This window comes from Mustelus asterias, chromosome 5, assembly GCF_964213995.1.
Source record: "Mustelus asterias chromosome 5, sMusAst1.hap1.1, whole genome shotgun sequence".
NCBI lineage: Eukaryota > Metazoa > Chordata > Chondrichthyes > Carcharhiniformes > Triakidae > Mustelus > Mustelus asterias.
Genome location: NC_135805.1, coordinates 59,691,973 through 59,718,229, shown reverse-complemented (window position 1 = coordinate 59,718,229; position 26,257 = coordinate 59,691,973). Strand labels below are relative to the sequence as shown.

At 45.2% G+C, this 26,257-nt stretch overlaps 2 protein-coding genes across 3 annotated transcripts in view; both read left to right on the top strand.

Moving 5' to 3' along the window:
• Nucleotides 1-3,983, top strand: part of LOC144493560 (4-galactosyl-N-acetylglucosaminide 3-alpha-L-fucosyltransferase 9-like) — a 39,186-nt gene extending 35,203 nt beyond the window's left edge. For both annotated transcript variants that reach the window (XM_078212652.1, XM_078212653.1), the window contains exon 2: nt 2,018-3,983. In XM_078212652.1, the coding sequence (XP_078068778.1) occupies nt 2,026-3,105 (1,080 nt within the window). In that variant the 5' untranslated portion in view covers nt 2,018-2,025 and the 3' untranslated portion in view covers nt 3,106-3,983. The remainder of the gene's footprint in view (nt 1-2,017) is intronic.
• LOC144493561 (4-galactosyl-N-acetylglucosaminide 3-alpha-L-fucosyltransferase 9-like) overlaps nt 1-26,257 on the top strand; it is a 185,975-nt gene that overhangs the window by 35,173 nt on the left and 124,545 nt on the right. The gene's annotated exons all lie outside the window — the stretch shown is intronic.

Here is a 26,257-nt window from a genome sequence, read left to right as displayed (position 1 = left end):
GTATTACTCTGTCAGTGAGTCAAGATATCTGTGGATGTTTCAAAAACCAGCCTGGGAGTGGTCCAATGCAAAATGAAGCACTAGTGGTGTATGCTTCAGGGGCAGTGACTGAAACGCAGCAGTGTTATACCCAAATAGAGAAAGAAATGCGAGTGATTGTATTTGGCAAAGATCACTTTCATTAGTTTGTCTATAGCAAATACATCAAGGTAAAATCTGATGCATTCGAAGACCATAAGATATAGGAGCAGAATTAGGCCATTTGGCTCATCATTGGATGGCACGGTGGCACAGTGGTTAGCACTGCTGACTCAGAGTGCCAGGGACCCGGGTTCAATTCCGACCTCGGGTCACTGTCTGTGTGGAGTTTGCACATTCTCCCCGTGTCTGCGTGGGATTCCTCCGGGTGCTCCGGTTTCCTCCCACAGTCCAAAGAGGTTGATTGGCCATGTGAAATTGACCCCAGTGTCAGGGGGATTAGCAGGGTAAATATGTGAGGTTACGGGAATAGAGCCTGGATGGGATTATGGTCAGTGCAGACTTGATGGACTATATGGCCTCCTTCTGCACTGTAGGGATTCAGTGATTCTGTGAAGAATGGTATCTTGTATCATAATAACAAAATGGAAAAGTAATTTTTGCTTTGTAATGATGTGTAAATATGAATGTGGGATCTATTATGTAAAAGTACTCAACTTTGTTTCCAGTAGTTTGGATCGAAGAAGATGTGTCCCTGAATTACATTCTTTTTCTAAAGCTTAAATGAAAAAGAAAGAGAGGGAATCTGTCGATGTGCAAGCGCATGCTTTGGCACTTATATTGTTAAGTCTTATTAAAGAGAGCTGATGCCCTAGTTTTCATAATTTCTCAGTACCCTTTCCCTGGTGACTATAATTGTTTTAAGTTCCTACATTTCTTCAATCTCTTGATTTACAATTATTTCTGGAATGTTATTGTATCTTCTACAATGCTTCCTCCATTTCCATTAGTAGCCCAGACTCACTCTTTAGAGAACACACACTTTAGTGACCCTTATTCTTTTTAAATACCTGTAGAAACTTTTAATATCTGTTTTTATACCTCTAGCCAGCTTTCTCTCTTTATTACTTTTTTAGTCATTCATTTATTCATATTCTGTCCTATCCTCTGACCTGCCACTAATCTTCTTGAAAGTGTATGATTTTTGTTTCAATTTCATGCTAACTTTAGGATGTGTGTCCTTCTCCTAGAATCCTTCTTTCTGACTGGAATGTATCTTTGCTGAGTGTTATGAAACTTTTATGTATTTCCCTAAATGTCCGCCACCGCCTCTCTACTCATCTATACCTCAACAAAAATTCCCAGTTCACATCAGCCAGCTCTATCTTCACACTGTTATAGTTGCCTTTATTTAAGTTCAAAACACTAATCTTAGATCTGCACCTTCCTCATTCCAACTGAGTGTGAAATTCAATCAAGATGTGATCACTGTAACCTATGAGGTCATTAATTAATTCTGCCTCATTGAACATTAACTGGTGGACCTGCCAAGCAAGGGGAGCGGATGGTCTCTGATCAGCTGGGAGCTCTCAGGGCACAGAATTTCCATCCCAGGGATCCTTGATCACAGGGAAAGCTGCTGTTGTCCAGTTGACTGGCAAGAACCCCATTGCCCACATTAAATTCTGTCCTGTAGTTCTATATGGAAGATCTTATAAAAGGAAGTCTTTCTTTCCTTCTATTCCTTAGTATGTTTTAATTTTAACAATATTATCATACTCTATGTTGTCTGTATTTGATTATATCCTTCCACTGTTTGTTTTCTTCATTCTGTTTGTTCACTTCTTTCCTACATTTAACCCTCATTTTCAGGTTGTTCCTCTTCCACTATCTTGACCTTCTCTCTTATATCTCCAACACAAACCTTCCTCATCCCATTCAGGAATCTGTGTTCAAACGTTCTGGGTCTGGATACAGTTTAAATTGAAGAGGAGCTGTGCTCCCAGGATCCTAATAATCTTCATCTTTTTCTTCACAGGAGACATTATGACATCAGTATCTAGTCTACGGATTTTCCGCACCCTGTTAATTTCCATTGTCATTTTGGGCTGTGTTTTAGCCTGTCTGTTGCTGTATGTCAAACCATCTAAGAGCTGGATTTATGCTCCATTGGAATCTGCCACATCAGTCACCAGTGTGAAAACCCCCCATGGGAAAGGTGCTGAAGAGAGTGAAACTATTGTACTCATTTGGTTTTGGCCTTGGAGTCAGAGATTTGACTTCATTTCTTGTGAATCAAAGTTTAACATCCGTAACTGTCGCTTGACTGCAGATAGGAGCCTCTATAACAAATCCCACGCTGTCCTTTTCCATCACGCAGACATAAGTGGAGACTTGTCCAATCTGCCCAAAACGCCTCGGCCAAGTTTTCAGAAATGGATTTGGTTGAATATGGAGTCACCGAGCCTCTCTCCGAAAAACACTAGACTCAACCAAATCTTCAACCTGACCTTGACATATCGGCGGGATTCAGATATCGAAGTGCCTTATGGGTCTCTGAAATTAAACCAAGTTCCATTCGATTTTAAACTGCCTACTAAGAGCCATCTCGTGTGTTGGGTTGTAAGTCACTGGAACAATAATTTTGCCAGAGTGAAGTACTACAATGAATTCCGCAAATACATTAATATCAGCACTCATGGTCAAGCCTTTGGGAAACGTCTGGCTCGTGACAAACTTATGCCTACCATATCCAGTTGTAAGTTCTACCTTGCCTTCGAGAATGCAATACACAAGGATTACATAACTGAAAAAGTGTACAATCCACTGCGTGCTGGCACTGTGCCAGTGGTCTTGGGGCCACCTAGAAAAAACTACGAAAATTACATTCTGGGTGATTCTTTCATTCACGTGGATGACTTCCACTCAGCTAAAGAGCTTGCGGATTACCTGCACAAGCTGGATGGTAATGAAGATTTGTACATGCACTACTTCAAATGGAGGAAGAAATACACAGCTTTGGAGGTTGATTTCTGGAATGAACATGCATGTAAAGCATGTGACAATGTAAAACAACATCAAGAATATAGATCATGTTCCAATTTAGCAAAATGGTTTTGGGATTGAAGTCTAAAACATTTCTCTGGTAAATATCATCGATCATCAGCAATATCTATCAAATTCAATTGACTTCTTTCTCCAGATGAAAATATTTTCCATTCAAAAAATGGATCTTCTTTAACCAAAAAGAACTCCAGAGCCTTACATCTTCCCTGGTGACGTGAGAATTCATCACGATTCTGAAACTGAGACAGTTGAAATCCGAGCATCAAATTCTCATTTTAAATTGACATATGCTGGAAAATGTAATTTATTTCCAAGATTAACGATTTTATTTAGAAGAAAAAAAATCATGTTGTCTTTCTGCCATTTGTAGAAAACAAAACTAGAAAAAATAATCTTGATTATAAATGATAGAGAAATTTTACGCGATTGATTCTAAGTGTTCAGCAAGCGTGAAAATGGGGGAGTTCCTGATCCGTATTTTGGGCAAGTTTTCACACCCAATCTTATACACTTAGACACTGAAAATATGGGCTAGACGGTTTCAAGCCACTGGAGCCTAATTTGCCAGCCGGCTTGTAGAGGGAGGTATCACATGTGCAAACCTCTGATGCTGCTCATGAGCATTAGCAGTAGCAGGGATCTGACAGACAGAGAGAGAGCCGTCAGGCCCCTGCTACTGCAGGCAGCCTCAACCAGCAACTCCCCCCCCCCCCTTCCCCCGACCGCAATCGCAGGGGGCCCTTGGCCCGAGATACAGCCCCCACCATCCAGACCAATTGCGACTCCCGTTCCCTCCCCCACCAATCGCAGGCAGAGTGGCAGCAGGGCCCCCTCTCTCCCCCACCAATTGCAGGCAGAGTGGCAGCGGGCCTCCTCAGCCCTCATTGGCCCCGCCCCCATCAGACCCACCCCCAATGGCCCCACTCCAATGGCCCTGCCCCCACTGACCCCACCCCCACTATCTCCAACCCCCCATTGGCCCTGCCCCAACACTGCCCCCATTGGCCCCGCTCCCGACATTGTCCGCTGGATGGTGCCAAGGTGCCAAGTAGGTATTGCCCTGGTGCCAGGCTGGCAGTGCCACGGTGCCAGGGTGGCACTGCTAGTCTGGCACTGCCCAAGGGGCACCCCTGCCTTATCCTTGACCTCCCCAAGGGGGCCTCAATGGCCTCCAGTTCCAGCGGCGAGGCCAACACGACTGTTTTCCATTCATGGGGAGCAAGTGTTTTCCTTGCTGGAGAGAACCTCTCCCGACGAGGCCATAAAGGCAAACAAGACCGGACGATTGAGTGCCGGGCTTGCTAAGCGGATGTAAAACAGCATTTAAGTAATTTTAAATAAATTAATCAGCCTCTTGCCCATTTCCGGCAAGAGGCTGACCCGTGCCAGAAATCCAGGTCTCGGAAAATTGCAAACGCCAAGAAATCGGGCGCATTCCTGATTTCTCGGCTCTCGTGAGATTTTACCGGCTCGCTGCGCCCATCGATGGGTGGGGCAAGCCGGTATAATTCCACCCAAGGTGTCCTGAAACAGATCGTCAAGCCAATTTCTAGAAAATCATTCTTGGGATGTGGGTGTCACTGGCTCGGCCAGCATTTATTATCCATTTCTAAGGCCCTTTAAGAATCAACCACATTGCTGTGGATCTGGAGTCATAATGTGGAGATGCCAGCGTTGGACTGGGGTAAGCACAGTAAGAGGTCTTACAACACCAGGTTAGAGTCCAACAGGTTTATTTGGCAGCACAAGCCACAAGCTTTCAGAGCGCTGCTCCTTCATCAGGTGAGTGGGAGTTCTGTTCACAAACAGGGCATATAAAGACAGGAACTCAATTTACAAAATAATGGTTGGAATACGAGTCTTTACAGGTAATCAAGTCTTAAAGGTACAGACAATGTGAGTGGAGAGAGGGTTAAGCACAGGTTAAAGAGATGTGTATTGTCTCCAGCCAGAACAGTTAGTGAGATTTTGCAAGCCCAGGCAAGTCATGGGGGTTACAGATAGTGTGACATGAATCCAAGATCCCGGTTGAGGTTGTCCTCATGTGTGCGTCGCTAAGCAGAAACTGATAGCCAAGTTCCTGCCGGGGGTGCTTGGGGCTGCGAGGGGATTGGGGGTGGGGTCGGGCTGCTGGGTGGGGAGGGAGATCGAAGTGAGCCAGCCAGACAGTCAAGGTTAGCCCGGACACGTCCGGAAGGTCAGTGATCGGGAGGTGAAGGGATCGGAAGACCAGCGATGCGGGGGTCGGGGGGCTGGCTAGCAAGCGAGGTGGCCAGTGATCGGGAGACCAGCAGTGCAGGGCTACTGCACATGCACCAATCTCGGCGCTGACAGATCAGTGCATGCGCAATGGCCCGCTCAGCGCTATGCTGCCGGCCTCTCCAGTGGGAATAGGCCCCGCCCACTGATTGTTCACGTGATTCACGCTAGGGCACTCTGCAGTGCACAGATTGTGGGAGATTCATTTTGAAAATCCTGCTGAGAAAAACCAGTCGGAATGACTCCAGTTTTTACACGAATTTGACACTTAGAATTTTCTTTTAGGAGAATTCCACCCATGATTCAACTTCTATTACAGTTCGAAGAAAATAAATTTCAGTCACTGTAAATTTTCATTTATTTGGTGTAGAGAAGCAACGCATTGTTTAGAATTTATAACCTTTCTTGACCCTTGACTTCCAACCTTGCTGCTTTGTGACCTTTTATACAAAGTGTATGAGCTGACTTATGATCCAGCTGTACAGCCTCTAATGCCAATGTCATTCTGTGCTGTGACTGGTAGTAAGATTCAAACACCAGCTGAAAATGAACTTTTTTTTACAATTTATTGCAGGCATTTTGATCTCCAATCTGCCTACCAAATAACCAGCACATATGCAATGGGCTCAGATTTAACACCCAGGGGCAGAGGAGTCATTAGAATGGAGCAGGAGACGTGTAATTCCATGTTCAACCAAATTTGGCTGGCTGCACTTATAAATTTCAGACTATTATCTTTAAACATGCAGACCAGGCTCTGATTACATCATGATTGCACCCTTGTAAATTGTCATTTTAACCCGAGGACTGGACAAGGCCCCACTGGTGGCTTTGATGCTTGGCGAAACCTACTGGGAACCAAGACCAAGGCCAGCAAAGGGCCCACAAAGTAAAGTATTATACTTGTGGGTCAAGAGGAGCAGGAATAGTTTTTCAGCTGCCATAGGAACTCCTGGGGAAAATCTGTCCCCAATTTGCACCCTGCTCCTATGACAAGGATTCCCTTCCCTGACCATTTACCTGGGTTCCATACCATACCGCAGAGTTCTCAGAGATGGCCTCCTGACACCAAATTCCACTCGCCTGGGGGCAGTTACATGTCAGCCGTAATTTTCCGGCAGTTCACGCCGGCAGGATGCTCTGGTCCCGCTGAGGCCACCAATGGGTTTCCAAGTGAAAAACTTGCCACGGGCAGACCAGAAAATCTCTCTCGTCATCTTCACTCTCATTTCGATTGGGGAGCCAGCAAATTGCATTCTAATAAAGACCCTGCATTAAAATCATCTGAAGTTGTCTGCTGCTACTCACAGTAGATCCACAGATCACATTGCCGTATTCCTGCCTGAGATTAAATGTTAGGTCAATGGACCAAATATGATTCTGTGCTTGTGTCTCCATAAACAAGGATTAAGCCTTTCATTACAGGTTTAAACAATAATTCAGCTACTTTCTGAATAGTAGGTGTGTCAGTTATTGTTGCCACTTATGCTAATTAAATATTAGTCTACAATTTAACATTATGGCTGGAATTCTCTGACTGCTCATGCTGGCGGGATTCTCCGGTCCCCCCCGACAATGCACCCCCAGGTTCCCTGCCGGCGTGGGCTGACGTCAATGGGAATTCCCGTTGACAGCAGCGAGACCAGGGAATCCCGGGAATCCCGCTGCTAGCAAACAACACGCCACCTCCCGTCGGCAGGAAACACACGGCTGGAAGGCTGGAGAATCTCACCCCTAATTATGAAATCACAGAGACACAGTATTGTTACAGCACAGAAGGAGGCCTCCAAACTTTTCTTGATGTCATGTGGAGTTAAATCCAGGATTGCCATGAAAAGGCTCAAAAATACAACTATAGAATTGAGGATCTGATTCTGAATAATGGTACAGTCAACACGTGAGAGATAAACATTAGTGATTGCAAACTGACTAAGCTGCCACTTCTGTCGTCCAAACAGTTCTATAGGAAATGCTTGCAACAAAAATATATAGAAATGGAATCCTATGTTGAAAACTAAGGTATTGATCAACTCTTTTACATGAAGTGTTTTTGCTAACCGTTTGTACATAGCAAATTGACAGAAGCAGTGGCTAGGTGCAGGACAAACTTGGGATTTGAAAATTTGATGCAGAATTTCATATCTTTACATTTTAATATTTTTGTGTTTGCTATATGCCGAATGTTAAACAGAACTTCGTAGCTCCTGATCTTAGTGCCTTAATGAAGGGTTGAGGATTTATGATATACATGAAAATATATTTAATGCAATGAGTGTAATATGATCAGTATGGTCGGTTTGGTAATATCCACCTTTGATCTTGTGTAAACAGGACACGTGAGCAGACAGCTCCTGTACTTGTTTTAATGTAAAACCAGGGCTTGAAATGAACATTTTATACCTCAGTGCTAAATTTTGTGAAATTCAGATTAATGGTTGAGGCGCTTCACTTAATAGACAGATATTTATTGATTCTTTCCATGTTGTAACTGTCAAACATCAATGCTTTTTATTTCAGAGTTCCTGTATTATAACAGGAAAGTTTACTTGGTCCAAAATTTGTGACAATCCAAAATCTGTGATTCTTCTGTGTCACTAACAGCAAATTATTTGATTCAAAAAATATCAGTGAGTACAGAAAACAATCACAACCATTTTTGGAAGGAGTCTATATATGTTTTTATCTTATATTTTCTTGGTTGTGGGTACCACTGTAGAAATTTTATACTGCCCCACTTTTTGGCACAAAAAACTGCATAGATGTGTCTGTGCCGGTTGTAACTGGAACAAAATGTTATATAACAGAAATACTAAATAAACCTGTGAAATTTCTCTGAGTTCTGTTTTTCTATTATTCTTATCTAATTAAAGAACTCTTTCAAAATAAAGAGATACATGTGCTGTATCATGCTGAACTTGAGAAGTGAATAGGACACTGACATCTCTGCACTTTCCCCGTCACTGTACACCTGCTCCAACTCTACATCCTCCAAGATGTCCAAAGATGTGTGGGTTAGGTGGATTGGCCATGCTAAATTGCCCCTTAGTGTCAGGGGAATTAGCTGGGGTAAATGCATGGGGTTATGAGGATTGAGCCTGGGTGGGATTGTGGTTGGTGCAGACCCGATGGGCCGAATGGCCTCCTTCTGCACTATTGGATTCTATGATTCTATGAAGATATCTGCACTCCTTGAATTCTGGCTTCTTATGTATTTTTGCTCCACCATTTGTGACCGTGTCTTCAGTTCCCTGGGCTCTAAGCTCTGGAATTCCCTCCTAACACCTGTCCGCCTCACTTTAGTTCTTCAGGCCACTCCTGCCAACAATCCTCTTTGACCAAGCTTTTGGTCATCTAACCTAATGGCCCAAAACGTCCGATCTGCAGTGGGTTGATTAAATCAGAGACTTCAGTTGGTTCCGACTCTCTAAGCAAAGCAAACACCAAGTGAAACAATAGATTAAAAACACTTCTAACTCCTGGGGAATTCTACTACTGACTCTCCCTGAGAATCTCCCACTGGATCACCTGACTACCTGCTCAGCACCCCCCATAATAAGCTACTGCTCACCATCCCTGACTAAGCCCTCACACCCACCCCTGAATACCTTCACAACCAGACTCTAGTCCCCGCCGACAAACCCTCAACCCACCTCATCCATATCTCTGACTATGCTACCCACCCCTGACCCAACCCGCAACTATAATCTGTTAGGAAGAAAAGATTATTTGAGATGATCTATGACCCTATTGTTGGATGTTAGAAATAAGGTATAGATTTAAGTAAGTTTAATGTTGTATTTCTGTGTAAGAAAGGGTAAAACTCTAGGTTGATTCATGTTAAACAAAGTTGTTTGCATGTATGGGGGTTTTGGTTGAGTTTTGAACGATTGAAACATTTTGGGCGGAATCTTACGAGTTTTTTTCTAAGTGTCCAGCTAGTCTGGAAATGGGAAAGTTCCTGATCCGTTTTTCAGGCGAGTTTTCACGCCCAATCTTATGCACACTGTCTCCGAAATTTTGGACTACTTTGTTTCTGGCCACAAGAGGCAGTGGGCAGGGCTTAACTCACCAGACACCCAGCAGCTCACATCGGAGCCCATAAACTGTGCATGTGCAGAAAAAGGGAAAAATAAAGCAGCTCTCCTGGCAGAACCCTCCTGGGCCAGATACAGCCTCCCCCCCCACCATGGACATCAGAGGACCCCAACATTACTGACCCCCTTACCCCCTCACCCGCTCCAGATCCACTTGCACATGGACCCCCCCATCACTCCCTGGCCCCACTGGCTGCCTGACGAAGGAGGGTTGGTCAGGCTGGGCCTATGTTCATTGGACTTTAGAAGAAGAGGCGATTTTATTGGAGCATATAAGAAGATCCTGATGGTACTTGACAAGGCAGATGCTGAAAGGATGTTTTCTCTTCTGGGGAAGGCTCAGACCTGGGAGACAGTTTCAAAATAAGCGTTCTCCCATTTAGGATAGAGATGGAGAAAATGATTCTTCTCTGGTGGTCAGTCGGGTTTGGATCTCTCTTTCCCAAGGACCAATGGAGGCTAGGTAGAAGTTGAAAAATTCTTGATATCAAGGAAGTCAAAGGATCTATAGGTTCACCCGTAAGACTACACTCTCCACCATGGGTAAGTCAAGGAGGCAAATCCTTAATCCACCCCAAGTAGAACAGAACTTGAACCCTTTAAGTGTTGGCACCAACCTAATCCACGTTGCATGAGCCAACCAACCCCTCAAAGAAATCTGAGCGGATGTGGCAAAATGCACATTTAAATGCATGTTGAAGCCTGGATTTATGGATAATGCTGGGAAAGGCTCCAATTTTTTCCATCAACTGGATGAGCTGATCCAACTGGCTGACCAGAAATCTCTCCAACTCTGACTGCCTGCCATTGGCACATGTTCAAAGGATTTACAGGTTGGCACTACAGTTGCTTAGCTGCAATATGAATATAACTTTCTTGGCCATCAAGTCCTGGAGTGGGACTTGAAGTGGAGATGCCGGCATTGGACTGGGGTAAACACAGTAAGAAGAACCTGGTGTTGTTAGACTTCTTACTGTGGGACTTGAACCCAGAGCTTCTGAATCTGGGGCAGGGACACTAACCACTGTGCGACAAGACGCCTTATTGTGGAAAACATTGCAGGCAAACTGTGTACATGCCAACAGCAGCAGGATAATGACCAGCTTATCTGTTTCATAAGTTCATAAGATATAGGAGCAGAATTAGGCCATTCGGCCCATCAAGTCTGCTCTGCCATTTGATCATGGTTGATATGCTCCTCATCCCCATTTTCCTGCCTTCTCCCCATAACCCTCCAACCCATTACTAATTAAAAATCTGTCTCACTCTTCCTTAAGTTTACTCACTGTCCCAGCATCCACCGCACTTTGGGGTAGCGAATTCCACAGATTCACAACCCTTTGGGAGAAGTAGTTTCTCCTCAACTCTGTTTTAAATTTGCTACCCCTTATCCTAAGACTATGAGCTCTCGTCCTAGAATACCCCACCAGTGGAAGCATCCGCTCCACATCTACTTTATCCATACCTTTTATACCGTGTTTCTTTGATATCGATTGAGGGATAGATCTTGGTCAGGTTACGAGGGATAAATTCCCTGTTGTTCCCTGAAACAGTGCCCTCAGATCCTTAATGTCAACCTGAGTGGACAGGGGGACCCTGGCTGAAAGTCTCACTTGAAATGCTGGACATCTCAATTGAAACCACGGAGAAAGTACGGTGCAAATCCTTTCACATAATCAGCCAGGAAGGAAGCTGTGAAATTTCAGTACTTTTTGGTTATTTCCTTGTCATGCCTTCAATCCCCTTAATTATTGCTATGTTCTCACCTTGCTTTCAATGGTGAGCACCAAGAAGACCTGAGAAGCAGGTAGGCCCAAAGTTAAGTTGCAAAAGTCAGATTAGTATCACTGTCATTAAACAATGAACACATTGGCGGGATTTGAGCTCACGTAAACTGTGAACATAAACGGCTACAAGATGTTTTAATTTACGTGAACTAAGACTTACGGGGTTGATTTTTTGCAACCATGCCCCAATCATAAATTACATCAGATTCTGGAGACTTAACCATATGGCAAGAAAGAATACTTCATATGATGAATTCAGAAAGTTTATTGATCATTAAACAGGTAACAAATCAGAAAGATAAAAATCAAAGTATCAATTAACAGCAATTAGCAGTAATTGACAGTAAGAGAAGAAAGCTTAACTTTAAAGATTAAACACACTTCTCACCACCTTTCTCAGACCAAGTTGTGAAGTGACAACTCTGAACAACATTTCCATAAACATCTGTCTCTCCCCATTTCTCTTCTTCACTGCCTCTGCCTCCTGTAAACATCTCTCTCTCTCCCCCTTGCTACCCACATCTGTGTGGCCAAATTCCCCTCCAACTCAATTTTCAAGTTTGCTGATGCCACCATCATAATGGGTTGGATCTCAAACAATGATGAGACAGAGTACAGGAAAGAGGTAGAGAATCTGGTGAACTGGTGCGGCAACAATAATCTCTCCCTCAATGTCAACAAAACGAAGGAGATTGTCATCGACTTCAGGAAGAGGAGGGCATGCCCCTATTTACATCAATGGAGGTGATGTAGAAATGGTCAAGAGCTTCAAATTTGTAGGTGTCCAGATCACCAACAACCTGCCCTGGTCCCCCCATGCCAACACAGTAGTTAAGAAAGCCCACCAACGCCTCTACTTTCTCAGAAGATTAAGGAAATTTGGTATGTCCACTATGACTCTCACCAACTTTTGGTATGGCTCCTGCTCTGTCCAAGACCGCAAGAAACTACAAAGGGTTGTGAATGAAGCCCAGTCCATCACTCAAACCAGCCTCCCACTCATTGACTCCTTCGAGACTTCCCGCTGCCTCGGAAAAGCAGCCAGCATACATATTGTCTTCCACCTTCTTCCGTCGGGAAAAATATACAAACGTCTGAGGATACATACCAACCAACTCAAGAACAGCTTCTTCCCTGCTACCATCAGACTGTTGAATCGACCTACCTCGTATTAAATTGATCTTTCTCTGCACCCTAGCTATGACTGTAACACTACATTCTGCACTCTCTCCTTTTCTTCTCTTTGTACAGTACAGTACAGTATGCTTTGTCTGTATAGCACACAAGAAACTTTTCATTATATACGAATACATGTGACAATAATAAATCAAATCAAATGTTTCTCTTTACATCTCTCTTCACATCTCTCTCTGACTCTGCCCCGCCCTTCTTCCTCTATGCCTGTCCTTACTCAAAATGGCTTCCCGAGACCCATTTTTTATACATTACAAATTGAAAGCCCACCTTAGCCAATTGTTGAGAAATAGCCTGCTCCGCCTTTCATCATGATCATGGCTGATCATCCAACTCAATAGCCTAATCCTGCTTTTTCCCCATAACCTTTGATCCCGTTCACCCCAAGTGATATATCCAGCCGCCTCTTGAATATATTCAATGTTTTAGAAACATAGAAAAACTACAGCTCAAAACAGGCCCTTCGGCCCACAAGTTGTGCCGAACATATCCCTACCTTTTAGGCCTAACTATAACCCTCCATCCTATTAAGTCCCATGTACTCATCCAGGAGTCTCTTAAAAGACCCTATTGAGTTTGCCTCCACCACCACTGATGGCAGCCGATTCCACTCGCCCACCACCCTCTGTGTGAAAAACTTCCCCCTAACATTTCCCCTGTACCTACCCTCCAGCACCTTAAACCTGTGTCCTCTCGTAACAGCCATTTCCACCCTGGGAAAAAGCCTCTGAGAGTCCACCCAATCTATGCCTCTCAACATCTTATATACCTCTATTAAGTCTCCTCTCATCCTACATCTCTCCAAGGAGAAAAGACCGAGCTCCCTCAGCCTATCCTCATAAGGCATGCCACTCAATCCAGGCAACATCCTTGTAAATCTCCTCTGCACCCTTTCTATCTTTTCCACATCCTTCCTGTAATGAAGCGACCAGAACTGAGCACAGTACTCCAAGTGGGGTCTGACGAGGGTCTTATATAGCTGCATCATTATCCCCGGACTCCTAAACTCAATCCCTCGATTGATGAAGGCCAGCACACCATACGCCTTCTTAACCACCTCCTCCACCTGCGGGGCCGATTTTAGAGTCCTATGGACCCGGACCCCAAGGTCCTCCTGATCCTCTACAGTACTAAGAGTCTTTCCCTTTATATTGTACTCCTTCATCCCATTTGACCTGCCAAAATGGACCACTACACGTTTATCTGGGTTGAAGTCCATCTGCCACTTCTCCGCCCAGTCTTGCATCCTATCTATGTCCCTCTGTAACTTCTGACATCCCTCCAGACTATCCACAACCCCACCAACCTTCGTGTCATCGGCAAACTTACCAATCCATCCCTCCACTTCCTCATCCAGGTCATTTATGAAAATGACAAACAGCAAGGGTCCCAGAACAGATTTCTGGGGCACACCACTGGTGGCCGACCTCCATTTAGAAAAAGACCCATCTATACCCACTCTCTGCCTCCTTTGGGCAAGCCAGTTCTGGATCCACAGGGCAGCAGCTCCTTGGATCCCATGCCCTCTCACTTTTTCGAGAAGCCTGGCATGGGGGACCTTATCGAACGCCTTGCTAAAATCCATATAAACCACATCTACCGCTTTCCCTTCGTCAATGGGCGGCACGGTAGCACAGTGGTTAGCACTGCTGCTTCACAGCTCCAGGGACCTGGGTTCGATTCCCGGCTTGGGTCACTATCTGTGTGGAGTTTGCACGTTCTCCTCGTGTCTGCGTGGGTTTCCTCCGGGTGTTCCGTTTCCTCCCACAGTCCAAAGATGTGCAGGTTAGGTTGATTGGCCATGCTAAATTTGCCCCTTAGTGTCCTGGGATGCGTAGATTAGAGGGATTAGCGGGTAAAATATGTTGGGATATGGGGGTAGGGCCTGGGTGGGATTGTGGTCGGTGCAGACTCGATGGGCCGAATGGCCTCTTTCTGTACTGTAGGGTTTCCATGATTTCTATGAATGTGTTTAATCACATTTTCGAAGAACTCCACCAGGCTCGTAAGGCACGATCTGCAACTCCTTTGCAAAGTATCATAATGTATAATACCATTCTGATTGTTTTAAAGACAGTTTGTTGTAGGGCAATATCAGGGATTGTGTCTTTTATATTTTAATTTATATGTCAGTTCATATTTTATTTAATTTCAGTGTAATACATGCAGGGCTACATAGAGCAAGCCCAGACAGCCAGGCCTCACCAGAGGGAAGGAAAGGGTTAACGCAGACAGCTAGAGGCCTGCTCAGCCACAGATAATGATTAACGCATGCTATCAATTTCTGATGTGCAGGAGATCATTCTGAATTATCACGACAGCATTAAGACAGCCAGGCTCCATATAGTCTAGGGAGGGCATAGTCTTCTATAAAACATGGTCATCTAGCAGAGGGGGGGAATGATTTACACATCATTGTGTACAACAGTTGGGCAAATACAACGCTTTGACATTATAATCGAGTAAATGGAACTGTCCAACAGACTGATTAACAAAGTTGTACTGAACAATGCAGTCTGCATAACGAGATTGGAAGAACCATCTTGTATCCAACTCAAGGAATTAATATGCTAATATAAACCTTTGTGACATGAAAAAGTATATTAACCTGTACAAATCGAAGAGTAAGAGGTCTCACAACACCAGGTTAAAGTCCAACAGGTTTATTTGGTAGCAAATACCATAAGCTTTCGGAGCACTGCTCCTTCGTCAGATGGAGTGGAAATGTGCTCTCAAACAGTGCAAACAAACACAAAATCAAGTTGCAGATTACTGATTAGAATGCGAATCCCTACAGCCAGCCAGGTCTTAAAGAGACAGAGAAGGACTTGCAGGCAACCTGAGATTTCAGGCCAGAGTCCAGCTCTCCCTCTTGCATGTTGAATAAAAGCTTTTCTTGAAGTTTGACACAGTCTCCAAGGCTCAACTCGCTTTATTTCCCTCCTATAATTGGCATTGCGACTATGTGGCTCCAAGTCTGGTGAGTACATTTATTTTATCACCCATGGTTAGGGGAGCGATTCCACACTAGTTGTTGGCTAGCTGTAAGTTGTGGTACTAAAGAACTATGTGGAGGATTAATCTGACCATGTGACCTTGAAGGAAATAGAAGAGTAATACTGCTTGCCGGGGCATGGAATTGATAAGAAAACTTAAGTAAGAAGTTTTAGCGAAGTTTGCATATAAAACCCACGCCGGGGAAAAATGCAGAGAAGGGATTGATGGGTCTCGCTTACAGTGAGCAGGAGGAGCCGTGAGGGAGAATTCCACAAGAGGGTAGAGCCGCGAAGGAGGATTCCGCGAGAGTAGAGAGCCGCACTGGGGAAAAACGTGGGTAGGAAGGATTGAAGGGTCTCGCTTACAGCGAGGAGGAGTAGCCGCGATGGAGGATTCCATGAGAGGGTAGAGCCGCGGGGGAAAAATGCCCGCGAGAAGAGAGAGATGGCCAGGTGTAATAAAACAGGAGCCGGCACAGGGGGTTTACAATGGGGACTCAAGGGATCTATCGTATAAATTATAGTCGATCATAATATAAAATTGATTAAGAAAAGGAGAGGGAAAATGATTTAATTTGGATGCATCCATGGCCGAGCAGAAGGCCTGGTAGTGGGGGGAAACTAAAAACAAGTATGGGAAAGGGGTAGGAATCACGATAGCTATTTTTTTAAAAATCAAGGGGCAAAAGAACAACGCGAAGCGAGATTTGCAGTTTTAAGACACGCGCAGGAATAGGAGAGGAAAAGACAGCAGAGGATTTGTAGGGAAAGTAATCACCAACAAGAACCATGAGAGGAATCAAGCTGGACTGAAGAAAATGAGCCCCATTTGCTTGGAGGGAGCACTGCATTCTGATTATTTGCTGGTAGCTGCAAAAGACTCCCATTGATTTTTAGATATTCCCATTCAGAAACACCAGCAGGATTTTGTGCCGTATTTTTCAGTTGAGACATACCTGATATACTCCAATTGTTCTATAAGGCTTAAGGTACAGTTTAATAATGCTGGAAGGTGAGGAGATGAATTGGCCAAATTCAGCTTAATTATTTTGAACCACACTTTCTTTATGTAAAACGACACCGACAAAAGCATTGTTTTAGAATAGCCCAACTTTGCCTTTTTTAGAGCTTGTGAAGTTTAAAGTTGTCGAGAGCATTGTGAAATTGTCACGTTAATCTAATGTTTGAGATTTCCAAAAAAACGATACTGTGCCCTTAATAGTTTGACTCGCACATCCTAGCATCACATGAAGTTTCTTTAACTTCTAGGAAGCCAAGAATCAGCTCATGCCGTCTTAAGCTTTGTCATGTATTCCTGTTTGTCTCGCAATAGGGCAGATAGACCCTACAGTCATGGTATATTTTTCCTGCTGCGCAAATTTACCAAAATAACATGTAGACCAACCTTGTGGGATTTGAGCCATTTAATGGCTTAGAAAGCTTCAATGTGGTGGCAATGTGCACAGCAGAGGACCATTTGCTCTCTTCCCTCTGACCTGTAATACATTTTGTTTGCTACAATATGAATGTCCTAGATAAATTATATCCTAAAGTCTTTGTTTGAACTTTACGCCGACTGTTTGAATACGTACATTCCTCTGGTACATTAATAGTCCAATGATTGGGCAATTAGATACTTCAATACATACTTGACATTTATTTTTCCTTCACACAGCACTTGTACCTCTGTTGTTCCGCTAACAATGAAGATAAATTCAGCTCCTTGTGGTGAACTATTGTTGGTTCCCACCAGGTAGTGCTGAGCCAGGGTCTGGCCAGTACTATGAGTCTGTATATATGTTACTGTTGGGGTTAGGGTTGGGCTGTTCTACATGTTACTGTTGGGGTTAGGGTTGGGCTGTTCTACCTGTAATATAGTTCTTATGGTACATCCCAGTCGGGCTCCGCCTCCTGGGAGAGGTATAAAGGTCACTGCTCTGTCTGGGACCCTTTAGTCTGGGATCGTGTATTATATATGGTAACTCTATTGTTGTAGTCAATAAAAGCCTTTATTTCCCCGAGTACCTCTAGCCTCGTGAGTTATATCGCGCATCACTCCTCATTCTCAAAGAGAGTGGTATTGAGAGAGGGCAGGATCAGGGAGAAGGTTGGGGCATCGACCCCAACCATAGGGGCTGTGGGAACACCTAGAGGCAGACTTTTCTGAACTGCTCCCACAGTCACAGAACAAGAAGTCTTACTTGGTGCTGATAGATAAATCCACCCAGTGGGTGGAAGCATTCCCTGCATTCCCTCTGCCAGGGTGAGGAGGACAGAATTTCAGCCTTGAAGGGGTCGAGCTTTACTACAAAATGAAGTCTTGTCCTTACCTCTCCGGCTATCTCAACACAACCAATAGGTGGAAAAACGATTCCTCCCCAGCCCGCCATCCACCCCTCAACATAGAGCACCAATGTCAGAAGTTCTTATCTCCAAAATATTATCCCTCCAAGATGGCATTCCCTTTCAGCGCATGTAGCCTTAGGTTCCAGGCATCCCAGGAAGAAATGCTGTTCCATCTGCAGCACTTGTTCCTTTCTCTTGGTGGAAACAATGAGGCAGATCATGCCTTGCAGCCCAAGCCTGCAAGCAGGCAATGCACTCAAACCAGAGCAGTCCCTCTCCCTCCTCCTCTTCAAAGTCCAAGCAAAACATACACAAGTAATAAAGATTCTGCTCCTTATTGTAGTCCAGAGTCCACAAGAAGACCTTCTAGCTCTTGCTTCCCAGGAAAAGGCAGCTCCAGTTCCAGCTCCCTAGGTCAGAACTCACCAGCTGACCAACATTCTTCAGCCTTCCTGGACAAGTTAATTATACCCATTTAGTCATGAGTATGATGGATGAATCTATCGCTGATTGGCACTCACAAGTTAACCCTTCCGATGATGAGCCCTCCCATGCGTTGAAGTCGATGGCTTGCACCCACCCTGCATTTGCTGAGAGAGCTAACAGAGGCTCTGCACCCAATGCAAGGGGCAAAGTTTACAGAGTTCAGCAGGCATCCCTCTCCCTATCCCTTACCCACCCCGGTGTCTGTGCATAGAACCAAGCAGTTAACGCATGTGCATTGAGTCCTCATCCCTTGGAGTTCTGAGGGCCACTAAGGGTCTCTGAGATAAACGCCCGTCCATCACGTGGTATTGGGAAAGCTTAGTGTGGGTTTAAGGTCATTGTGGGTGGGAGTAAGGGAGTGGAGTTCAGTGGGAAGATCCTCACAGGGAATGGGAATGGCCACGAATGATTCTGTTTCCTGTCTTTCAGTTTTTGGATTTATACTGGCACAGGGCCAGTTGAGTTGGTGGTGATCCTTATAGCCACAGGGCTGGAGAGATGGCACCAACATCAATGTGCAATTGCATGTAAGACAGGAGTGGCAGCCTGAGGAGGAAGGGGTGGCAGGGCCTGCTCAGCAGCCAGAGGCTGCACCACACAGGGAGGTCACTCGGAGGTGATAGTACTGGGCACGGGTCACATGACGGTAGTAGATGTGTTACCTGTCCGAAACCCAGTTCAGGCGGAGACTGCAGGTGTCCTGGGAGATGATCGATCACCTATCACTGGTTATGCAGGAGTTGGCTCCACAGGGCTTGGAGCTCACCTACTGCTGGTCGCCCTGAAGGTGACATCCACCTTCAACCTCTATGCTAGTAGCTCCTTTCAGGGCTGCACGGGTGAGCCCTGTGGCATCTCCCAGAGCACCACAAATAATTGTATCAGGGAGGGTGGGATGGGTGGGGTTCCTCTTCATCAGGATCACACCAGTATCACTTTGTTGTGACTGCGTGAGGGAAGGACAACCATTGAGCTGACATCCTTTCTGAGAGGTGATGGAGGATGCTCTTTGGTTAGGCATCCAGCCTAGATGTGAAGGTTGGCAGTGCATGTGGCAATAAACTGACAACGGGGAGGCAGTAGAAGGACGCATAACTTTGATTTTAATACATAAAATGGTGGTGACATCAGTGCTTCCTATCTTACCATGCCCACTCTGTAAATATAATTTATTTTCCTTTCTAACTCTACCACTAAGTCTAGGTATAGTCCTAGGATCCACAGATGCTGTCTGCCACTTCCTGTTGCCTAAGATGACCTTGATGGATGTCCCCTGGAGGGCTGAGATCTTGAGGGTCCAGGACTACCTTTGGGCAGCGCAGGCATTGAAATAGGACCCTCTTTGGTGTACAGGAATGGAGATGCTTCAACGCCAAGAAAGGGAGCAGTCAGATGGGATGGACACTTTGGGGTCTCCTGGTTGGAAGGCCCTGGGCTGAGATTCAGATGACCCTCTTCCCTGTAGATGCCCACAAGTTCCTGCGCCATGCAGTTCATGCTCTCAACCATGGAGTGCATGCCCTGAACCATTGCATGGACATACCCTGCCATGGAGTGCACTGCCCTGCATCAAGATCTCTACTGCAGACTCTACCCTTACAGTGTTGGCCTTGTTGCCTCCGACTGCCCGCGCCATCTCTTCGGACTGAAGGTGATGCCACTCCTGCACTTGGTCTTGCAGTCCAAGATAGGCTGCTGACATCCCTTCCTGACATTCACAACTCTGCCTTTGCAGCTCTAACTACTGTGGAACAATCGGACCCAGGAACATGTCATCTGACCAGGGCTCAGCAGAATCCTGGGGTCCAGCATCCTTCTGAGTGCCGGATCCCTGGGACGCCCCTGTGTCCACCTGCAGTGGATCATCAGCAGTGAGGTGCTCACCAGTGTGGAACCAAAAGGTCTGCCCACTCATTGTACCCACCGAGGTGCACTGCACTGGGAAAGGGTGCAGGTGACAATTGTGACAACTCTTTAATGCTAATCTCTGATATATTGTCCTCGGAACTGCTCGAGTCTGTTGGCTCCAGAGACCAAGAAGATAGGCCAGGCTGGTCAACTGATTGAACTGTGAGGGAAGCAAGCTGACAGGGGCACAAGGATAGCAGAAGCATAACCCACGTGAGGCTAGTATCATTGCTAGATTTGCTGAGGGTTCTCGCTTTTGTCTCTTGCCCCCACCTCATCCTCAGCTCAGGTGTGGTCCTGCTCCTCTCTGGCCAGCTCATGTTGGGCAATGTTGCTCAGTCAAGTTTGTCTGGCAGGGGAATAAAACATGGAGCTTTGTGTTTAATTTATCAGTTTGTGGTTTACTTATTGGAACTGGCATTAGCGGTTGCATGGTAATAAGGACAATGGAGTCGGCTTTTGTTTAGGTGTGTGCATTTCTTATCAGCAAATTCACATTTGCTGTGAGTTGACAATGCTGTGTTTGCGGCTTGTTTTGTCCTCTGTGAGTTTCACTGTGAGTTTACCCAAAGTAATGATTAAACTAAGCTCCCTGTATGAATCTAATATTATTTGATCCTTCACGCTTCATCAGCACAGGATCAAGACCATGTAGCATCCTGAATAGCAGCAGTTGCAAGTATACCTACACCACATGGAACGTGGTTCAAAAAGTTTGCCAACCATCATTGCTCAAAGGTATTTATAAACACACAATGAATACTGGCTTCACCCACATTCTCACGATGAACACTTTTTAATAAAAGAACTCACCCCGAGATAAGCGCAATGAACTGTCTTTGAAATTAGTATTAAGAAAATCAAAACCATTGCATGAGAAATTGGAGAAGATCTTAAATAATCACCGCCATACTGAACTGATCTTAGTCTTAAATCTTTTACACTTGAACAAATGATTTTTATTGAGGATTTTTCTCAGCATCGTTACAGACAAGAGGGTGTTTAATGTAAACAACCCTGATTTCTCCTCTCGCTGCCCATCCATGAACAGAAATCTGTTTTGATTTCCCTTTTCTAAATGGTGGTGTGTTTCCCAAACCCCTCAAGTTTTGGTATAATCCAATTTCTATTAGTAAGCTCACAGCAAACACGTGATAGGATGAGCTCAGAGAATTAATTCATTTGTGCACAACCAAATGTGGGCGAAGGATTGTAACATAGCCCCTTGAACATTTATACAATAAAAGAGGGATAGGAAAATAAGGATTAATGGATTCAAAGACCACAGAGAAATGAAATAGTGAGAGCTATTTTGCCATTTTGATTCTAAGTGCTGGACGGACTTAAAACTGGGAATGTTTCAGATCCGACTTTTAGACCCGTTCTAAGGCACCTCCAGACGCACTCTGCCTGAAAAAATATCAGCGATTCTGAATCGCGCTGCACAAGCCTGTGGGTGGGGCTTAACACGCCCGAAATCCTGTAGCTCCGATCGGCACCTCCAATAGCACGTGTGCAGAAAAAAAATGATAAAATGCTGCTCCCCTGCCACATCCCTCCCGGGCCAGATATTGCCTCCCCCTGGCCCCCACAGACATTGCCCCACCCCCACAATATTACTGACCCCCTTATTCCCCCATCCAACCACGACCCAGACCGATCGTGGGCCCCTCCCCTCCTTCCTCCCATCAATCTCAGGCAGAGTGGCAGTGGACCCCCCTTCCTCCCCACTGATCACAGGCAGAGTGTCAGCAGACCCCCCCTCCCCTCCCACTGATCACAGGCAGAGTGGCAGCAGCCCACCTCCAACTCCCCCTCCTCCTCCACTGATCTCAAGCAGAGAGCCATCGGACGCTCGACACTAACCTCCTCACTAACCCTCACTGATGGAGCGCCCGAATCGGACTTATATGGAGCATTTTTTTTATTCATTCGTGAGACATGGGCGTCGCTGGCTGGCCAGCATTTATTGCCCATCCCTAGTTGCCCTTGAGAAGGTGGTGGTGAGCTACCTTCTTGAATCGCTGCAGTCCATGTGCTGTGGGTTGACCCACAATGTCGTTAGGGAGGGAATTCCTAAGTGACTGCGAAGGAACAGCGATATATTTCCAAGTCAGGATGGTGAGTGGCTTAGAGGGAAACTTGCAGGTGGTGGTGTTCCCATTTATCTGCTGCCCTTGTCCTTCTAGATGGAAGTGGTCGTGGGTTTAGAAGGTGCTGTCGAAAGATCTTTGGTGAATTGCTGCAGTGCATCTTGTAGGTAGTACACACTGCTGCTACTGAGCATCGGTGGTGGAGGGATTGAATGTTTATCGATGTGGTGCCAATCAAGTGGGTTGCTTTGTTCTGGATGGTGTCAAGCTTGTTGAGTGTTTCTGGAACTGCACCCATCCAGGTAAGTGGGGAGTATTCCATCACACTCCTTACTTGTGCCTTGTAGATGGTGGATAGGCTCTGGAGAGTCAGGAAGTCAGTTACTCGCCGCAGTATTCCTAGCCTCTGACCTGCTCTTATAGCCACTGTGTTTATGTGGTGAGTCCAGTGAGTTTCTGATCAATGGTAACCTCAAGGATGTTGACAGTGGGGGATTCAGTGATGGTTACACTATTGAATATTAAGGAGTGGTGGTTAGAGTGTCTCTTATTGGCATTTGTGTGGCACCAATGTTATTTGCCACTTGTCAGTCCAAGCCTGGATATTGTCCAGATCTTGTTGCATTTGAACATGGATTGCTTCAGTATCTGAGGAGTCACGAATGGTGCTGAACATTGTGCCATCATCAGCGAACATCTCCACTTCTGACTTTATGATGGAGGGAAGATCATTGATAAAGCAGGTGAAAATCGTTGGGCCTAGGACACTACCCTGAGGGACTCCTACAGAGATGTCCTGGAGCTGAGCTGACTGACCCTCCACAACCACGACCATCTTCCTATGTACCAGGTATAACTCCAACCAGCGGAGGGCTCATACAGCAAGGCAATATGGGTAGAGCTCAGGAATAGGAAGGGTGTAGTCACAATGTTGGGGGTTTACTACAGGCCTCCCAACAGCCAGCGGGAGATAGAGGAACAGATATGTAGGCAGATTTTGGCAAGATGTATAAGTAAAAGGGTTGTTGTGGTGGGTGCTTTTAACTTCCCCCATATTGATTGGGACTCACCTATTGCTAGGGGCGTGGATGGGAGAGAGTTTGTAAGGAGCATCCCAGGAGGGCTTCTTGAAACAGTATGTAGATAGTCCAACTAGGGAAGGGGCCGTACTGGTATTGGGGAATGAGCCCAGCCAGGTAATTGATGTTTCAGAAGGGGGGCAGTTTGGGAACAGTGACCACAATTCAGTAAGATTTAAGGTACTGATGGATGAAGATGAGCGCAGTGCTCAGGTCAAGGTGCTAATTTGATGGAAGGTTAATTACAACAATATTAGACAGGAACTGAAGAATGTGGATTGGGGGCAGATGTTTGAGGGCAAATCAACATCTGGCATGTGGGGGACTTTCAACTGTTAAGTTGATAGGAATTCAGGACTGGCATGTTACTGTAGGGATGAAAGATAAGTGTGGCGAGTTTCAGGAACCTTGGATGATGAAAGATATTGTGAGCCTAGTCAAAAAGAAAAAGGAAGCATTTGCCAAAGCTAGAAGGCTGGGAGCACACGAAGCAAGTGTGGAATACAAGGAAAGCAGAAAGAAAGTTAAGCAAGGATTCAGGAGGGCTAAAGGGGGTCACAAAAAATCATTGGCCAGCATAACTAAGGAAAATCCCAAGGCTTTTTATACATATATAAAGAGCAAGAGGGTAGCCAGGGAGAGGGTTGGCCCACTCACGGACAGGGGAGGGAATTTATACGTGGAGCCAGAGGAAATGGGTGAGGTATTAAATGGGTACTTTGCATCAGTATTCACCAAAGAGAAGGACTTGGTGGATGATGAGCCTGGGGAAGAGTGTTAGATAGTTTGGGTCATGTTGAGATCAAAAAGGAGGTATTGGGGCTCTTGAAAAATATTAAGGTAGACAAATACCCAGGGCCTGATGAGATATACTCCAGAATACTGAGAGAGGCAAGGGAGGAAATTGCTGGGGCCCTGAGAGAAATCTTTGTATCCTCACTGGCTACAGGGAAGGTCCCAGAGGATTAGAGAATAACCAACGTTGTTCCTTTTTTTAAGAAGGGTAGCAAGGATAATCCAGATAATTACAGGCCGGTGAGCCTTATGTCAGTGGTAGAGAAATTATTGGAGAGGATTCTTTGAGACAGGAGTTATTCCCACTTGAAAATAAGTGAGAGGCAACATGGTTTTGTGAAGAGGAGGTCGTGTCTCACTAACTTGATCGAGTTTTTCGAGGAAGTGACGAAGAGGATTGATGAGGGTAGGGCAGTGGATGTTGTCTACATGGACTTCAGTAAGGCCTTTGATAAGGTCCCTCATGACAGACTGGTACAAAAGGTGAAGTTGCATGGAATCAGAGGTGAGCTGGCAAGATGGATACACAACTGGCTCGGTTGTGCAGAGGGTAGCAGTGGAAGGGTCATTTCTGAATGGAGGGCTGTGACAAGTGGCATTCCTCAGGGATTAGTGCTGGGACCTTTGCTGTTGGAACATATATAAATGATTTGGAGGAAAATGTAACTGGTTTTATTAGTAAGTTTGCGGGCGACACAAAGGTTGGTGGATTTGCGGATAGCGATGAGGACCATCAGAGGATATAGCAGAATATAGATCGGTTGGAAACTTGGGTGGAGAGATGGCAAATGGAGTTTAATCTGGACAAATGTGAGGTAACACATTTTGGAAGGTCGAATACAGATAGGAAGTATACAGTACATGGCAGAACCCTTAAGAGTATTGATAGGCAGAGGGATCTGTGTGTACAGGTACACAGGTCACTGGAAGTGGCAGCGCAGGTGAAGAAGGTAGTCAAGAAGGCATACGGCATGCTTGCCTTCATCAGCCAGGGCATTGAGTTTAAAAATTGGCAAATTATGTTGCAACTTTATAGAACCTTAATTAGGCCGCACTTGGAATATAGTGTTCAATTCTGGTCACCACGCTACCAGAAGGATGTGGAGGCTTTGGAGAGGGTACAGAAAAGATTTACCAGGATGTTGCCTGGTATGGAGGGCATTAGCTATGAAGAGAGGTTGGAGAAACTTGGTTTGTTCTCACTGCACACCCAGATCCCTGTGCACCAAAGCATATTGAAGTTTCTCTTCATTCACTCTGATCAAAATGGATAACCTCACACTTATCCACATTGAATTCCATCTGCCAAATTTTGACCCACTCTCCTATCCATATTTATTTGTAAATTTCCTCATTGTAGCTGGCTTTCCCACCTATCTTAATGTCATCTGCAAATTTAGCTGTAGTACATTCTATCCCTGCACCCAAGCCAATAATATAGATTGTAAGTAGGGCCTGAGGACTGAATCCTGTGGCACCCCATTAGTTATAGCTTGCCACGTAGAAAAAGACCCGTTTATCCCCACCCTGCTTTCTGCTGGTTAGTCAATCCTCTACCTAAGAGTATATATTACCTCCAAACTCTTGGGATCTTACCATGTGTATTAACCTTTTGTTTGATTTGATTTGATTTGATTTATTATTATCACATGTATTAACATGCAGTAAAGAGTATTGTTTCTTGCGCTGTATATAGACAAAGCATACCGCTCACAGAGAAGGAAACGAGAGAGTGCAGAATGTAGTGTTACAGTCATAGTTAGGATGTTGAGAAAGATCAACTTAATGCAAGGTAAGTCCATTCAAAAGTCTGACAGCAGCAGGGAAGAAGCTGTTCTTGAGTCGGTTGGTACGTGACCTCAGGCTTTTGTATCTTTTTCCCGATGGAAGAAGGTGAAAGAGAGAATGTCCGGAGTGCGTGGGGTCCTTGATTATGCTGGCTGCTTTGCCGAGTTAGCGGGAAGTGTAGACAGAGTCAATGGATGGGAGGCTGGTTTATGTGATGGATTGGACTACATTCACAACAGTTTTTTAGTTCCTTGGGCAGAGCAGGAGCCAGACCAAGCTGTGATACAACCAGAAAGAATGCTTTCTATGGTGCATCTATAAAGGTTGGTGAGAATCGTAGCTGACATGCCAACTTTCCTTAGTCTTCTGAGAAAGAAGAGATGTAGA